The 18,618-nt window shown below is 36.7% G+C and overlaps 1 protein-coding gene across 2 annotated transcripts in view; it reads right to left on the reverse strand.

Moving 5' to 3' along the window:
* LOC140328199 (ephrin type-A receptor 3-like) overlaps window positions 1–18,618 on the reverse strand; it is a 121,755-nt gene that overhangs the window by 43,997 nt on the left and 59,140 nt on the right. For both annotated transcript variants that reach the window (XM_072407604.1, XM_072407603.1), the window contains 5 exons: window positions 17,447–17,602; window positions 12,732–13,067; window positions 11,463–11,575; window positions 10,970–11,132; window positions 7,956–8,064 (listed from right to left, as the gene is read on the reverse strand). In XM_072407604.1, the coding sequence (XP_072263705.1) occupies window positions 7,956–8,064; window positions 10,970–11,132; window positions 11,463–11,575; window positions 12,732–13,067; window positions 17,447–17,602 (877 nt within the window). The remainder of the gene's footprint in view (window positions 1–7,955; window positions 8,065–10,969; window positions 11,133–11,462; window positions 11,576–12,731; window positions 13,068–17,446; window positions 17,603–18,618) is intronic.

Genomic DNA, 18,618 nt, shown 5'->3' on the forward strand with positions numbered 1-18,618 from the left:
CCTACACATATCCTTTGTAGAACTCTCTTTTGTTGGGCAACACGCTCTGGTAATGAACAAGCCCACTTCTAAATTTATGGCAGTTTAGAGTAATTTCATTTTTTGTAAATGTAAATTAAGCTTGATATATTTATTCTTCTCAGTATGTTTAATTATTCACCTTGTTTCTATGTAAAATCTCTAATCATACAAAGTATACACAGGGGAAGCCATTATTGCTTGATTCAAATGTAGGCTCAGCTGACTTTTTTACTCTGGTTACCTCTGGCTTCCTGTTTCCTTTGCTAGCCATGGTAAGTCCAGATTTCGGTGCTGCGGACATTGTGATTGGTAAGGCAGAGCTTTCAACCCACATTAGTTAGGTCTTCTGCCATAGCCAATAAGCAAAAGAAAAAGTTAGACAGCATCCTCTAGGGCAACCAACTCAAAAAAGTGGAGTTTTGTGGAGCATATTTTGAGTTGCAGCTAAAAGGGGGACTGCCTATCGAAAGGGCTATTTCAGCCTAGGCCTCCTTTAGGTAATCCCTGCAATGATAGCAAAATATTATATACTAAAAATACACTATAATTTCCTATAAATCTTTGTAGCCAGAAATAATCAATTATATCCAATGCTTTCAACCATCCAGTGAATAATAGTAAAATGTTTTGAAGCAAGGCCTGTATGTAAATGATAGATATGATAAATACATTGTGATATTCTGTATATAACTCCTTGGAAACTAGTTCCAGAGTCTAGATGCTCAACTGTTCAAAAGCATTAATGGACAAATCCACAGGATTTCTTAGCTGTGGTGCTCACTTGGCTACATCAGTGCTCTACATTCTGCAGGGGTCTATTACAGGGTCTTATTGCTCACAATGACACTCATCTGACCATCTCTGCTGGAGACAGGCAACGGATGATTGCAATCACATGTATGCCAACCCCCTGCTGCTGCACTGTCCAGAAGCCAACTCCAGCAAAAGAAAAAACAGAACATGAAAAGGACTGGGGATCTTTGAGAAACATGTTTAGCAACATTTTACGTTTTATACAATGGTTATTCTTCAGCTTGACAGTTGTGTTCTTTTGCTGTTCTAATTCAACATGTGTTCGAAGTGATGCAGGTTTAGGGATGGTACCCCTCTCCTTTCAAACCTTAAAGCAGGGGCTCAAATAACAAGGTGGTCTCACAGAGAACACAATCATAAAAACTTGCCTAACATTCCTGGGGCATTCTTTTCGGGAATGGGCACGCATGGCCATTTTTATTTTGCAAAGAAATCTTTGGTGGTCTGTGGCGGCAAAGAAATCTTTGGTGGTTGGGTCAGGAGAAGGACCTCATTGCGGGAGGGGGGGGGCGGGGTTACACTGCTGCTGACCATGTCTTCCGTATAAAATTGCAGGCTGAGGGTGGTGGGGGGTTGTCCCTCTGAACACCACCCCCCCACTCTCCCATCGCAAGCTCAGACCTGCGATGGGAGAGTGGCTGGGTTCTGGAATCATGATGTCACCCTTGAGTGACACATAGGCAGGGGTGTAGTACTGTGTCCCCTTTTCTTTTTTTACATCTACACCCCTACTTAGATGCAAATATTGTCTGTAAAGCTCAATCACTGCTGCTTTGGAAGTTGGTCCAGTGATGTGCTCACTTCACTTGAGTCTTTCCACCAAGCAGAACAGGAGGTAAAAGATACATATACAAATACATAATAATAATAATACTTAATAAAATAATATCAGAAAGCTGCACAGTAGGAGAGGGGGGGTAGAGGGGACGTATGAAAATACAAATTGCTGAAAAATAGGCCTCCATGAAAATAACAAAACTACCCTAGCAGGAGGATTATTTGCTAGTTTTTGTCTTGGGTACCATTAAAAAAGGGTACTTACTTACCTTTTCCCTCAGTCTTCGCTTCCTTTCCTCATGCAACAGGTACCCGAGAAGCCTCTGATCTTTATTCTGTATGTAGAATGTATGTTATTCTGAGTTCTGTATGTAGAATTGATGTATCAATGTCAAAGGTCTCTGACCTCATCACGTACAGTCCAGGACCAGCAGTCCTGTATTGTAGGTGAGAATGCTGAAGGTCATCACTTGTAGAGTTGGTGGGAAGAGGAGAGGACCAACCGCAACAAGAGACTAGGATAAGGTAAAGTAAGTACTTTTCATTGTTTCCCTAGGGATAACAAGCATGTAACCCTTGTAAGGCTGTGAATCCACACTGAAATGGTTATTTTGTAATTTTGCTGGGGATAGGCATAAAGCCAATGAGACTTGTTTTATTAAAATTCCATTTTACCAGCAAAAATGTTATATTCATCTTATATAGTTTGGGTGGTGATAAGCTAATAAGCTGTTTGACACTTTCTTTATTTCCATGAATCTTCTAAATTTTTAATTCTTTAGGCTTTTCAACTAGTCTAGTTTGCTCACCCCTATTTTTACATGTAGTCATTTCTTTCCATTCTGCAATGGATTTCTCAAAACTTTTAGGTTTCTTTCTCTCATTTCACCATATATTTATTATTTTATCCCTTTTTATACAACATTGGCATGCTCCATTGCAGTTTTTAAATAGCAAATATACAGAAAGCCTTATCACTAATTCATTATTTTGCTAGGTACAGTATATGTGTTACTAGTGCCTTTGTGAGCCAGGCTCCAATAATAGCTTTGCCTAGCACCATAAATTCCATGTGAAAACACTCACCCACTCTAACATTGCAATCAATGAAGAGGAATCTATAGCAGAAGAGGTGAGCATGCTGGAGGTGTAAAGGATGCCAGCTGAGGCAGCTTTATTAGCATACACATCATCATATCTGCATGTTAAAGTGTGTCTGCAGTCACAGCAGGACAGCTCAGAGGTGTTAATCAGTTTTCAACGCCTGTTAATGAGACTCATCTCTAGCAGGGAATTGATTTTCCTGTGCTCTCTTGTTCTGTTAAGACAGATCCTTTCAATGTTAAACCAGGTAGGTCATTAAACAGAGCTCATTTACTAAAAACACGCCACCTAAAACACTTAGGGTCAGTGCTTATGTTGTGTGAACTTTTTCAGAGGTATCATCATTAGATATATCACTAGGATTGCCTTTGAATATATACTAGCATATATACATGGATGAGAAAACATCTTCACCATTACATTTTTATTTGATTACTTTTATGGAACATTTTTGGACACGATACTACCAAAAAAATAAACCTTTCACCATTTTAGGTAAGTATAGTAACCATAGAGGAGGAAGGAAAAAGAAGGATTTGGAGTGGCATGTGTGTTAAAGATATATTAATTTATTTTCAATCAGCCAACATAAGAATATAAATAGTAAATTAGTTGTAAATAACTTGATGACATCAGTCCTATGTCAATTTAGGTCATTACAGAAGAAATAGAATATTAAGCATCATGAGTTTCAATCACAAGGGCCCAACGCGTTTTCGATAGCGTATGCGGCTTTTTCATGGGAAGGAGTTCTGTTCAGCAGGACTACGTAGAATGTAGATCCTTGTGAATAAAACTCATAGGACTCAATATTATATTACTTGTGTACAAACCTTTATTGAACAAACAATATTTATCTAACACACACATACTTCTCTAAACCCCTCTTTTTACTTCCTCTTTTTCTTCCATTGTTACTATACATACCTCTTTCATTAGGGATGTAGCACAATTTATAATCAAGGGGTTGTTGTCTATTTACATGTTACCACTCTCCCTATCCAAAAATATTTTTAGCTCTGGTTGCCTATTTACCTGATACCTGGTTGACACTTTCAGCATGCGGTATCTCACATTACAAGCCATAAATCCCAAAATATATTAAGAGTGATTTACTAAATGAATATAGGGTTTCCCAAGATGATGTGGGATGTGGTGATAGTTAACTTTGCAAACAATACCCAGTCAGGTGGATGAAAATGTTGCACATGATTGAATGGATAAATTCAGCAGAGATAATATATCCCCTGCAAGAGAATAATTCACTTTGCTATGTACAGAGCCTATATTTACCCAGTGAATTAACCCGAATCTGTGAGGGTGCTAAGTACTCCTGTGACCACAGCCCCATAGCTGTATTTCTGCAATGTAAGAACCAAGGCACTACTGATTCCTAGTCTCTGGAGAGCACAATTTTGTAATGTCTGTTTTGTGTTGCTCACTGTTCTCCTTGCTGGAGCCTCTTAAATAAGGAAGCAAAGCCCTGCCACTACACAGAGAAAAAATACAGAACCAGGCGTTCTAAGATAGTAAGGGAGTTAGGGTCAATTACAGGAAACTACAGACAATATTGATCGGTTCTTTTCACTTTTTCTGCTTTTTTAAAAAAATTGTGGGAGGGGGGCAGCCTGAAGAGTTAACAAGAAAAACCAATGTCAAGTTCTTTATTGCAAAAAAAAGACAATCTATGTTACTTCTGCAATAAAACAAACTTACTTGCCTCTTCGTTTTCATTTATTGAACTAAATTGACCTCTATACATTCCTTCACTGGTACTGACGTCTTCACCTGGTCCTCTTCCGGGGTCATGATTTTGTGCCTGAATAATGTAACTCCTGTACATGCACAAAGGAGTTCAATTATTCCCAACAGGTATGCTGGCTTGTACATCCACAGCTAAGTGTACATTATAGAGAAGATTGCAAACATGCAGGTGAATTTGTTTTATTGCAGAACAGATATGGCCTGTCCTTTCTGCAATAAAAAAAAACACCTGATTGCATTTTTTTAATTTGTAATTATAGTTCAGTTTTGAAATAATACAGCTGAGGGAGGAAGCTCACTGTGGTGGGTAATGAGGTGTTCCTGAAAGCGAAGCCCACAAGAGTACTTGGAATAAGGTTCTCTTGAGAAGGCCGTGGGGGCCCATATGTTTCTGGTTGTTTTAAAGAGACTCAGTGCATTGGTAACATGATAATAAAGCCCCTACAGACTGCACAGAGTCCTCCAAGGATTGGAAAGACAGGTTGTAGCATGCCAATATTTCTGTAAATGTAAAATGCTCTATGGAAACATTAAAAAAGATAAGTGAGCTGAACCGTGCATTAAATCAGCCAAAGTAATTTGATCTTATAGATATCAGGCAGAGCAATAATACCAAAATTATTACATAGTGAATACAAATTAAATGTTAATATTTAGTTATAAATCGCACACATTGTTCAAGCTTTCCCCATTATCTTCCTGTATGAAATTCTATGGTAAGAGATATTATTTAAAATGATGTCTTTACAACCAAAGAATCCAATCTCTCTGCAACAAGACATGGGTATTAGGGGCCGGGCACATCAGTTCTGCACAGGGGCCCACTGCTAAATCCACCACTGGCGCTGCCACATATAAATAAATGGAATGGAAGAGGTATTATATGCAGTATAAACATTTACCCAAAAACCTGTACAGCAGAAAACCTTAACCATAAAAGTAACAAGAAATGTACAGCAGGTAAACCTCAATTTAAATAAGAATCCCTAGATGGCATTTTAGCTTTTGAATATATAAAGTAAAATTTGCAGAAACCTGACAGCTTTTCACATGTGAAGTTTTAATCCATTCGAAATCACTACCGTGACAAGTACCTGCTGTGATAAATGTAACAGGTGAAATGATCACTGAATCCTGTTCACAGTTTTGGCTTTTCTGCTCTCTATTTCACACAGATTAATTAAGGACAAGTTGGAGGTAAGCTCTGTAAAGATGTACTTTGTTGAAAAAAGGATTTGAAGTCACTTCAAACTGACCCTTTAGTATGTCATACAAAATTATAATTTTTAAATAGTGACCTTAAAAGACAACTTCACCAATGGTCTGCTTACATCTGTGCCCCATTTCCCAAATCAATATTTGTAGGAGTAAAATATGTATAAAAAGAAAAAAGTTTATTCCTTTTTTTATTTTTTTTTACTTTTCTTTATGTTCTATGTAAAATAATAAAAATCCTGGTAAATACAGAGCAGCTGAAACCTTACTCTTACAATCGACTTGGGTGTCTTATCACGAGAGTTCCTCAGCTTTACATTTACTAGGATGGACGGTGAAGTTTCACCCATGGGAAAAGTATCATTCGAATTTTATTGTTTTTTATCAGATTATTCACATATTATTAGTAGACAAATAGGGCAGGGGAAGGGAGCACAGACTGTGTAAGCAGACCTTCAACTTTAGTAGAGAATCTGCTCCAATTGGGAAGGGTGCAGCACACTCCATGACATTCTCATCTATAGACCTGATACAGTGATGTTCTTTGTATAGTCCTGCCTGACAAAACGTTCGAAAAAAGAATTTCTACCTGTCTTCATACTGCACATGTATATTGCAGTCTCTTCATTCTAAAAGGATGATCATACTCATGGTGACCTTTGGAAGTACTGTATAATATGGCTGTCACACAACAATAAATGTGATTACACACGCACAGAGCTGCCTAGAGAGGTTCTTCCAGAGCACTCACATTGGTGCATATACCACCAAACCCTTGCATTCTGTATGTATTGTGTACTCCTGCACTCTCTACACTATACCTGACCCCTATACCCCGTACGCTACAGCTTGCCTAGTACTCTATGTGTTACACTTGATCCCTGCACGATATACCTAATGCCTGCACCCTGAGCATTACACATGGTCCCTGTAATTTTTACATCACACTTGATTCCTGCAAAATGTTGCACCTGACCCTACTATCCTTTACATGACATCTGACCATCTCAACCAAGCACCTTGCACAATATCCTTGACCCTTGCACCCTGTACATTACACCTGACCCCCAGCACCTCTTACATATCACATGACCTCTGGATTCTGTCATTTACACCTTACCCCTGCACCTTGTATGTTGCACCTGACCACCGCACCCCAACATCTGTACACTGCATGTTACACCTAAACCATAGACCCTGTATATTACCTCTACCCCAGCACTATTGTCGTTACACCTGACCCCTGAACTTCTAGGCTCCAAATGATTTTCCAGACTTTTCGTTACACATGGCTTCTTCTCATTGTTAGCAGCAGCAAACAAAGCAGCATAAGAGCAAAAAGAAGGTAAGTATCATTCCTGATCTGGCTATACAAGTAAAGTGAATCTGTTTTTGTACTGCATGGGCAAAACACAAGTTTACTTTGAATTAGCTCTTGCAAATGCAAGCTTGTATGTAGTAGAAGGAACAGGTTCTCATGATACTACCATGTGTTGTTGTTGCAACATATGGCAGATTTAATGACAACCTTGTGACTTTTACTGAGATAAGTTCAAGGTCCCTGCAATATGGGCCAATCTGCATTATATGAGCTAAACTAGAAGGAAAGCTTTAGAGGGAGAACAAGAGTAAAGATCTTCCTAAACAAGCGGCAGCAATCATTATTTAGCTCCCACCAATCAATAATGCAATCAGTGAAAATAAATAAATGCTGCAAGGTTACCTTGACTTAGATACACCGAGAGACAAAGAAAAAGGAATCTAAACAATAACAAGGGGAACTGAGTCAGAGGTCATGGTATTTAATAATCTGAAGTTGCCAGAAAACACAACCACTTCAACCAACCAATATATATATATGTATATATATATATATAGTTCTAGTTAATATTACAAATCCCATTTTCCTTAGCAGATTCTTTAAAGTTTTAGATACTGAGTAAGAGACTTTTTTAGGTGCTTTTTTCAACCAAGGCGTTTGTAAGGGGACTGATTGATTTTAATGTAATATCTCGTAAAAAAATCTTTGGACACTCACCAATTATTTTTTTGTTATGTTTTGTTTTTTGTCGACTACCACTTTGGCCCACCAAAATTTGTACTATGTGTCTGACATAAACTCCAATGTCAAAATGTATTCATTTAAAGAAAAGAAATTATTAGTACTCGAGTTACATTAACCTAAGGAGGGCAATGAATGATGTGAGATGACATGAGCTCATTAAATGTTCATTTTTTTAACAAGATCAAGAACATTTTACCTTCCACTGACAAAGAAGCAGGTGACCAAGAAAATAAGAAGAATGACTCCACCAGCTACAGAAATGGCTAAAATAGTGATCTGATTGGGATCAGTGATAGCAATCATATCTGAAAAACAGAAACAAACCAATCAATCAAATAAAAGACAAACACCAAGGACAGGAGTATTATTAGATGGAATGTATTTCAGAAGGAAAATAATGTTTATGTTTAAAACAGAATTACTTTCATTACACAAACAAAATTTACTAATTTCACTGAACAAAATGCAGAAATGAAAACTTCCTTTTACTAATAAGACTGCCTAGGACAAAATTGCTTTGAAAAAAAATCTACATTATATATTTATTTACTGAGTGGGCAATTAGATTTTTTTTCTTTTGTTTTTGTTTTTTGGTAGCAATTTTACCTGTATGGCAGTCAATGGTAACCACATCGACATAACTCACTGAAATTACAGCGACCCCAATATGGTGTTGGGAGCGGCCTACAATACAATCTCTATTTGTTTTTTGGAAAATCATTTTTTTTTTATGTTATCAATGTATGAACACCATAGGTTCTATTTATAAAACAGCGTAAAAAATCTTCTAGGCCTATGTGTTTTATTGGCAGGAATTGATTCCCATCAGGAAATGTTTGAGGGAATGTCAGATTCCCTGTTTTAAAAAAAGAGCCCCATTTGTAAAATTTACTTGTCTTAATTGGCTACCTTTAGTGGTTTCTCTTTTGAAAAGTGGGTACCAATCCTATTTATGAAAAATGTGTTAAAATATTTACTTGAATTCTAAATAGTAACTAATAAACATTAAATTATTAGAGCCCCTGACAGCCCCTACAGAAAAACTTAATGAAAATAGATATTTGTAAGTGTTTCTGGCCCACACAATAATAAATGTTTGTGCAGTGGATGCAATTCTATTTTGCTTAGGGACTTAAACAGAGTTTTAATATTTGAGAGGTGCCCTAACCATATTGTGTAGTAGGACAAAAGCAGTACAACAGGCACATGAAAAAGGCTGTTGTCTCTATTTGTTTAGACTTCTAGGGAGCGGTTAAGATTTTTATGTTTATTTTGTTATAGGAAAATAATGGGTTTTTGTGCAAGTTATTTTTCACTCTACATGTTTTTTAGTTATTGTATCTTTTTTGTAACATTTAAAAACTTTTTAAAGAGTGATCTATTGAAAATGTTTTTTCTGGTTTACAACACTAGCTGTCATAAGTTTGTGGAATCCCACTGAGCTAGCCAACCTAAGGAGATTCCATTCTTCCCAACAACCTATATCAATTTTTTGGGGAATAAAATCTAAATATTGAAGAATAAGAGCTACCTTACTTTTGGGGGTCCAATGTAACCTAGGAACCTCTTACTTTATGTACTTTTACTTTTATCTCAACCCTATCACAAGGAGCATGGAAATTATTGTACAACTTTGGAGAACAGTTGTTTCTAATTTAGAAGATTTGCTTATCTCTTAAATCTCAGTACTGGAACAAATAAGAAAAATGAACAATTTTAGATATGATGGCCCTGGGATGTCTGTGATTTGCTTGAGTTTCTTCATGGTCTACCTTCACAATGTTTATACACCATCCAATTATACTCCATTTTTCCTTCTATACTGTTGTAATGGACTGACAGCAACCAACATCCTCCCAGACTTCTTTCCTATTTTCTGATCATATTCTGCATAAAAAATTATAATCTTGACCTTTATTAAATTATTCTAAAATACAGTGTTCTATGTATACTTCATTGTCTATCAATGTACTCACTTCTGCATACACATAAAATGAACTGTTTTGCATTATTTTATACTTTTAATAAAACAGATAACTCCTATAAACCTAAATAATACAATGCAATATAGACTGAATTCTTGATAACTGAAAACAACCTAAATAGCATCAAATTTAAATAAAGGTAGGATGAAAAATACTTGCATAGGCACACACATTTATTATAAACAGTGTTTGAGGAAAGAGACTAATTTACTAACAGTTAAACTGAAAAGTTTTTATATTGATAATGATAATGATAATTTCTCTTACATGCCACAGTGCAGAGAAGATTAAAGGATGTTTTCCAAAATACTCCAGAGAAAACCCATTAATCCCTACAAATCATGGTAGACAAAGGCAAATCATCCTGTATTTTGGATTAAATTCTGGATGTCACCAGATTACAAGAATATCCTCTGGGAACATTAATTCTTCCTAATAAAACCCTCATTATACATAACGGGGTATGCTGGGAATAAGCGTGTTTCTGGAAATTGGTAATTAGGTATACAATATGTATTACATTAACACTCACTTTACTCCTTGAGCCAAGGGGCACTATTTCTCCCATTCTTTAAATAGTTTAATAACTTCTAATAAATGAAAAGTCTTCCCATCCAATTGTGATAAAAACTTTCCTCAAAGAATATTAAGCTAAAGATTCCCATGACTATGTTAGATTGTCTAGTTCTTACTTTGCAATAATATATAATTTATCCTCTAATCATAGCTTTAAGGAAGTGTTTCTAGACCTTTTAAAATGGGGGAACTCCTTGAAATAACTTACGGGGAACTCCTATTATGCCTTTTACATTTGCTTGCTATTGAAAGAAATGTCACCCTTACAGCCAAAAAGACCATCTATTATGCTATGGTATGGTATCTATCAAACTGATCTGTGTGTGTCGTAAACTGCTCATTGCACAAAGAACTCCTAGCAACTTCTGGAGGAACCCTAATTTTCTATAGAACCCCTATTTGAGAAACACTAATTTAAAAGCTTCACTTCTTGATTCAGTTTAGTGCAGAAGTTGCCCCACTAAATTCTAAGTCAGTGAACCATGGCTAAATAAGATCAAGGTGACAACACTGCTGTTGCCTACAAAATCCAAATCAATATTTCATATTTCTATATAGTCAGATTTACAACACTTGCTGGCATTTAATCTATGCAGCACTTGTACTACTTCATATAAAAGCAAACTAAGTTTAGAAAGAGAAAACTTGCCTTCAGTGCTGGTCTCCAGCTCTATTTCACCACCATATACTCCTTGTCCACCAATGGTATGTGCCCGGACTCGGAAAATATAGGTGGTTCCAGGTTTTAACCCATCCACAGTCATGGATGTAGATCGAGTTTTCAAGATTGTGTAGTTTTGGTCTTTGTGATTCTGCAAAAAAAAAAAATAAGCAGCCTATTAAATGATTAAGTGATTATTTTGTCACTCTGAAACAACCTAGTTTTTTTGAGACATATATATATATATATATATATATTCTATTATTTATATACATATATATCTTATATACCCTTGTAAACTGTATTTTGTTTAACCCTTTCAAAGCCCACCATCTAACCTTTGCAGAAAGGAAAAGAAACTATAATTTCCGTAGAGTAAAGCTAGGTGTCCTTTACTATATAAAGGTTAACATGCTGAAAATATACATCTGATAATATGTATGTCAAATAAAAATGATGTTTGGATGTTTCCAATACTGACCTTTTCATAATAAATTACTTCATACTCCACCACTGCGTCATTAGTCTTTTCTGGCCCTTGAAACGCCAGTGTGACACTGTCTTTACTTTTTCTTTCTTTCAGGATAACATTGACTGTGGGAAGAATGTGGAAAACTATGTTAGCACAGACAACTGCCTATATATAAATATATACTTTATAAAAATATTCATATTATATGTTAAGATTTTCTGTGTTACTGTAAAAAATAAATACACTGAACAAAAGGAAAGATTTTTTTATGATCTGTTCATTTAACAATATTTGGTATCATCTTAGGCTTGACACTTAAAGCAAATCTATAGTTTGCTCACTCTGGACAAAGTAACAGGTTTTGTCTGCACAGTGAAGGTCAGGAACATATACATTCCCATATCCAGACCCCCCTCTCTTTTTCCCAGAAATTTTGGTAACAATTGTATGTTAAATGGCTTTTCAAAGAACTTGAGAGGTTGGCAGACTAATAAACTAAGGCTACGTACACACGTGCAATAATTGTCCGATTGCCAACCGATTGGCTGATAATCTTTAACAAAAAAAGTGCACAACGACAGGCCAACGACGCGAGCGAACGAGGAAAGTTTCTGGAAACGAACGATAGTCCCAGCGTATCTGGGATTGGGTGACAATCGTTTGCAATCTATTGTGTGTATGGTCGTTCAGTGATCGTGGGTGGTTCAGTCTTCAGACTTTTAGCTTCAAAGCTTCCTATACAGGTAACTCCTGTGACTAGTTTTCCCTGACTTAGATCTTGGCTTGTGTACTGTTCATATTAAATGATCATACCTGTTGCCAAATAGCAACAGTGTCTATTGCATTGTGCATAATTTAAAGTAGATTAAAAAAAGGCCAACAGGAAAAGTAAAACACCTCCGTCATGACCCAGAAATCAAGCGCTATGATATGATGAATGTTAAACAAACTTCATCATCGTTCTGCGAAAGCTTTGACCAAGGAGTTATTGATTTGACCAAAACCTTTAAATCTGTTTGCCCATCTGTTTTCATGACTATGTATAAGTAAAAAAAATCCTTTCAACCAAAGAAAACGTCAATATTTAAATAACCTTTCTTGTTGTTACATAAAAGTTAGGTCCTAGTTCTATTATTTAGCTTCATTGGTTACTAGTCCTTTGGGGTTTGTTAAAAGTTGTGTTAGAATTACTTGAACTTGTAATACTACTGATTTTGTTCAACTTCCACCAAAGTCAGATAATTAGAGTAGAGACAATGAAATGGAAAGATGTCTTACCTACTTGACTTGTGGTAATATTGACAGAGATAAATTGTTTAGGTCCACTGCTCAGCTCAGAAACGCCATTTAAAGCCTCAATGTCAAACGTATAGTTTGTGTATGGAAGAAGGTCAGTGATGAGGACACGCGGATGGGGCAGTCCAAACTGTCTAGGAATATAATGGATACCACTTCCACATGGGCTGCATTTTTGTCCTTCCAATAGGCACCTTCTGCAATGGATGTTATATGTGATGTCCATTCGGCCACCTGAGTCTTCAGGGGGGCTCCACTCCATAATGACGGATGTTTCATTCACAGTGGAAATTGGATTACTTGGAGCAGATGGAGGACCTTAAAAAGAATATAGAAGAAGCAAAAAGGAAGCATTTATTTAGAAAGAGCAAATCAGAAGCAAGCATACCTGTTTATGGCATTGTCAGTGACACCGTAGCTGATAACCTTTTAGAGACAGGCACTATTTATCATAACAGGGCTTTTAAAGGGACACTATTAATCATCTCTTGATAGAAACACTGATTTTATGACAGACACTGCTGGGAAGCTCAACCTCTGTCCCATTCATCCTAGTTTTCAGAACATCTCAAGTAATTCATCTTCCTGTCACAAAAGTGATCTAAGGGTTCCGTTATCAGACGCTTTAGAGCAAGAGAGTCTATCAGGTTTCTGACAAAAGACACTCCCTTGAGCAATCACTCTGGATGCAAGCCAGGGACTGGCATAAGGAGTGTAATCAGAGTACTTGCCAAAAGGTTTCTTCTCCTAAACACAAAAGGAGAAAAAAAAGTTCATGCTAAAATATGTATGTTAACAAAAACATATCATGAAAGGTGAGGAGATGCTGGGAGAAGAGTTCCCAAATTATTCATGTACATAAGCTTCTCTTAAAAAGTATAGAAACCTGCAACCCTGACAAAACATGTAACAGTGCAATGAATATATAAAAATAATATATATGTCCAAAGGTGCTATTAGCACTGGGTGGGCAGCAGTATTCTTTTCCTGGTAATAGTGTGGGCTCTGGCTTGTATGGAAAAGTAGTCCAAGTGACTAACTTCCATTTACTTTGCTTGTCCTACTGACATAATACTGATCATGTAAACAATGAAGTAGGTGCTTACAAGATGCAAAGCAATAAACAGCACTGATGGAGACAAATACTAACTTACATACTGTACACCGTTTTAAAGCATACAGATTGTCACATATGCCCCATATTCAAATTTCCATGAAAGTTTTTTCTTTACATGGTCAACTGGGGATTTTCCAAAGAAGAACGTAATGTTAATAGGTACACATTTAGGTAACTTTTGAGCCTATTTTATCTGATTTATTGTTAACATTGTTAAAGTATGTAAACCTATAAAAAGCTTTTGTACAATTCAATTTGTACTTGGGCATCGTTTCTACATTTAGTAGCCTGATTGTCCCTATAGGGTAATTTCCACTCGTTATTCCTTGATTGGTCCTTCCAGTCCCTTTTGCCTTCTCATAATGATCTGACTATCAGATCAGTCCTGGCATGGTCAGTTTGCATCCACGTGCTGCTATATTACAGACACAAGATGTCCTACCTATGACCAGCATGCCTATATCTTTATAGTCACTCAGTTATAAGCCATCACCCAACCAGCTCTGCCTGGTTGGATGACAGAACCTTCCAAATGGAACCTCGTTCTCTTTCTGGAAGCTGATTTCAGCAGTGGCTCACATATTGAATGATTGCCAGAATGCAGCTTAAATGTGAAATAGCAAAAATAATAAGAAACATAATCGTAATTCTACATCTTCCCCATGGGGATGCCAGTTGGTGGATTTGCCAGTAAGAGGTAAGGAAAATAGGCATTGGAATGTTTTCAGCATTTTTCTTTAATGGGAAGAAAGTCAACTGTGTGTTGAAAATAATAATTCTGTTATGACATCTTACTTAATAAACATCTTCTACTAAAATAATTTTGTGAAAATTTAAATCAATTAATATACTTAGGTGTATGTAAACTAAAGGTGTCTAATGGCTTACAGTTCATTTTATTTCTAAAGCAGCCACAGCCCGCCTGCCCCATACCAACATTCTGAAAAGGCTGACCCCTGCTTTCAGTAGGTAAGCATTTGTCTCTCTGCAGAAGTCCATCAAATCTCCTTTTGTGTCGGAGGTCTCCAATCATCAGGTAACATTACCTTTGTTGATTGCTGGGTCTCACTCAGTCTGGGGATGTTTTAGAACTCTGATGAAGATCACTACTTCCCTACAAAGCAAGGGTCCTACCTGCACCATGCCGGCATATGACAGTCTTTTACATTTAGGCTTCATACATATTAAGGGTTGAAAACAAAAAGAATGTTACAAAAAGCAATGACATTCAATTGTCCATGCAACAGAAGGTGGTATAAAATCTTCCAATGGGGACACCAGTTCCAGTACTACCTGTCATAAGGAAAACTTGCCTCTCTTTTGAGAAATTTCCCCCTACTTTCTGTTGTGTCTAATGATCAGGAAGTGACATTTTCCTAATGAAACAGAAAGGGCAAAGAAAAGACTTGACAGTGATATAACCCTCCCTTCTTTTTCTTGAGCACCATGGAAGTTCTGGTTTTAGAATATCAATAAATATGGTAACACAATTAATATGAGAACCAATACTTTATATTATACCACTTTTGAAATTATTGTGTTAAAAGGCTATTACCTGGATAACAAGAGGATCTGAATAGGGTTATTCACTATTGATACCCAATGGGATGTGTCTATATGTATTATTTCATATTACTGAGCCACCAAATATTTTTGAGCTATCTTTTTGATATGTTGTACCTTCAAACTCTTGTCTTGTGCCTTTTTGATTTACATAATTTTTAGTGCATCAAATATACCACCATCTCATGTGCCTCAGGCAGTAAAATAAGTTAGACCACCCAGATTCAAGTCCTGTGGGACTGTAAAAATGGAGTCAGTTGCAGGCATTTTAAAAAAGCAGAACCCTGATAATAGACCCTGTGGGATTAAATTCCCTTTCTTTATGCACAAGGGAGCCATTTCAGCGTGATATATCTATATGTAGAGTTGTGCTTAAGTAAGACAGCACAGCTGCTGAGCATTAAAGCCAGAGAATGTACATGCATTTATATCACGTTTAACTTGCTCTTTATGATGCATTGGCGAGTTATTATCTTCTTGCATTACTAAACAAAGGACTGAGCAGATGGGGAAGGCTAAGCTCTGCCTGATGGATCGGTACCATTACATTTCACAAACACGACATGATTAGTACTTTAATATACAATTCTTGATTGCACCTTCAATTGGCAACATTCAGTACGGCACAAGTGCGCGTTCTATTAAGATGTGCTTGTATCATTAAGATGTGGAATGTAAGAGTTCCAATGTAACCTAAGACTGGTTAATGGTCTGCAGCTTCTTCAACTTGAAAGAAATTAGAAAGTATTCTTAAAAAAAAAAACAGAGAGTTTTCTAATAGCAGATTGTATTACCAAAGTATCTTTTTAGTGCCAATCTGCTAATCATTGGTGGGTTTTTACAAGGGTGCTTCTGCCATGTGGTAAGACTACATACTGTCTGGTTCCTGTCCACTGTGTTTCCACTTCTGCTAACCTCACGGTGGCCGTATGGAGTTTGCAGGTTCTCCTTGTGTTTGTGTGGGTTTCCCCTGGGTACCCTGGGTTTCCTCCCACATTCCAAAAACATGCAGTTCAGTTAATTGACTACCCCCAAAAAATTGACCTTAGACTGTATTAAGGACAAATGATTTTAGTAGAGACATTAGATTGTGAGCCCCTTTGAGGGTCAACTGGTGTCATGACTATGGACTTTGTAAAGCACTGTGTAATATGTGGGTACTATATAAATACTGTGTAATAATAATAATAATAATAATAATAATGTGCACTAAAATTAAATTAGTGGAACGTACTTGCATTATTGTGCAGAATGAACTATAATGTGACAGAATAATATAATGTGGAGGATTAATCCTCTATCATCCCCCATCATCAAAATCCTTCCTAAAGCAAATATAAAGGCAATTCATTTTTAGAATTGGATACAGTGGGGAAGGGTGGGACACTTTGTGAAATTTGTATTGTTGTGTCAGACTCCACTGGCAAGATTTTGAGTTGTCATCAGGGCATGAGAAAATCTGTCAATCTGGACTGTATGATATTTGTCTTCCCTTTTCTCCTATTCCGCTCAAAAATTTCTTAAAATTTTCTGCTGCATCTTCAGGACAGATATAGAGGGAAAATCTCCCCAGTGGAACACAGTAAAAGATAACTTCAAAAGGGTTTTATTTCTTCTCTATTTGAAATGAATGCAATTTATTATGCAAGTTAGTCTTTTTGTGGCTATGCTTGCTCCTTTAGCAGAGTAGTTTTGTAGGCTTACTCTACCCTCCTATGTTCAAAACACACAGTGCTAAATCAAGTGGGAAAAGGGGGAAAAAGTGGCTAAAAGTGGGAAAAAGAGGGCAGTTATGGTGACAACACAGTTAGTATTCTTGTTTTGTAGTGCTCAGGTTCTGTCTTCAAATCTCACTAAAAACTTCACCGAAATGGATTGTTGTAGTTGGGGGTCCCTGAAAGAACATTGATGTTCTACAACTGCAATATTTCTTAAATAGCATTGTTTTACTTGTTCTCTGAAGTTGCAAAAAGCATCAAAAATAACGACAATATTATTATTCAAGAAGTCAACTTACGGGTACATGCCATAGACTTGGGGTCAGACTTGGCTCTGTAGAATCCTCTCTCACATGTGCATTCAGCTGAACTGTCCTGCAGGGAAAAGCTGTGGGGTGGGCACTTTGTACAGTATAAATCGGTCAGCAGAGCCTTGTAATATCCAGGACGACAAGCTGAAACACAAAGAAAAAGCATCAGGTGAGTCTGTCATCTCAATAAACATCAATGAAAGCAGGTTCAGATGACAGCTTGCGTTCAGTACCCCCTCTGTGCTAACTTGGCAGTGACAGAAATAGAAAGTCCCAGTAAAATGGTCCATTTAGCTCTTATTAGAGTAAGATGACGACCCCCTGTGCTTCTTGGAGAGATTTCTTAAGAGTACATGTGCAGTGTTTATCGAATTGCTGGAATCATACTGACTAAATAAACCTCTTCTTTTGATATAGGATTTTGTTGTAACTTGCAAAAAGTTGGTATGGAGCTATTTATGTGATATACTATTCTACTATTACCCTATATATCTGTATGAACATATAGGAATGCAAATGATACAAGGGAGACTTTTATATACTGACCCTACCGAGTCAATATTGGTTTTATTTTATTCAATGAAAGTATAGCATGATGTGTGATTTAAGCTTTGTTTTATGATATAAAAAAAATATATTTTTTTTTTCTTAAAATACCAAAATGAACCTATCATGCTTTATTAATGAGCACTAAAATGCTGCAACTTGAGAAAGGACATAAAGTCTCTCTTACATAACGCCGTGTTACAGCATGCACACAAGCAAAAATCACAGCTGCTTTCAGATTTCTTTTTGTAATATATCAGTGTCACTGTGTAACATATTTGGGATTTTGGAATCTTCAGTTTATCCAACTTAATACTAAAACAGTAATGTCTCCTTCACCAAGTCAGGTCCACCAAAAGCTAGCTACTAAGATACATATTTTTCCTTCTTGGTGTTTTATTTTGCTGATTTTGCATCAAGCACAAGTGAATCTGGTGGGATGTAAAGCCATGAAAAAACCCTTAAGCCAATCTGTGGCTTATGGCCATAACCCGATGATATTTACCGTATTTTTCGGACCATAAGACGCACTTTTTTTCCTCCTAAAGTTTGGGGAAAATCAGGGTGCGTCTTATGGTCCGAATGCAGAGGTACAGGGGCATATTTTTTTACTT

The sequence above is a fragment of the Pyxicephalus adspersus genome, chromosome 4 (assembly GCF_032062135.1).
Source record: "Pyxicephalus adspersus chromosome 4, UCB_Pads_2.0, whole genome shotgun sequence".
Classification (NCBI taxonomy): domain Eukaryota; kingdom Metazoa; phylum Chordata; class Amphibia; order Anura; family Pyxicephalidae; genus Pyxicephalus; species Pyxicephalus adspersus.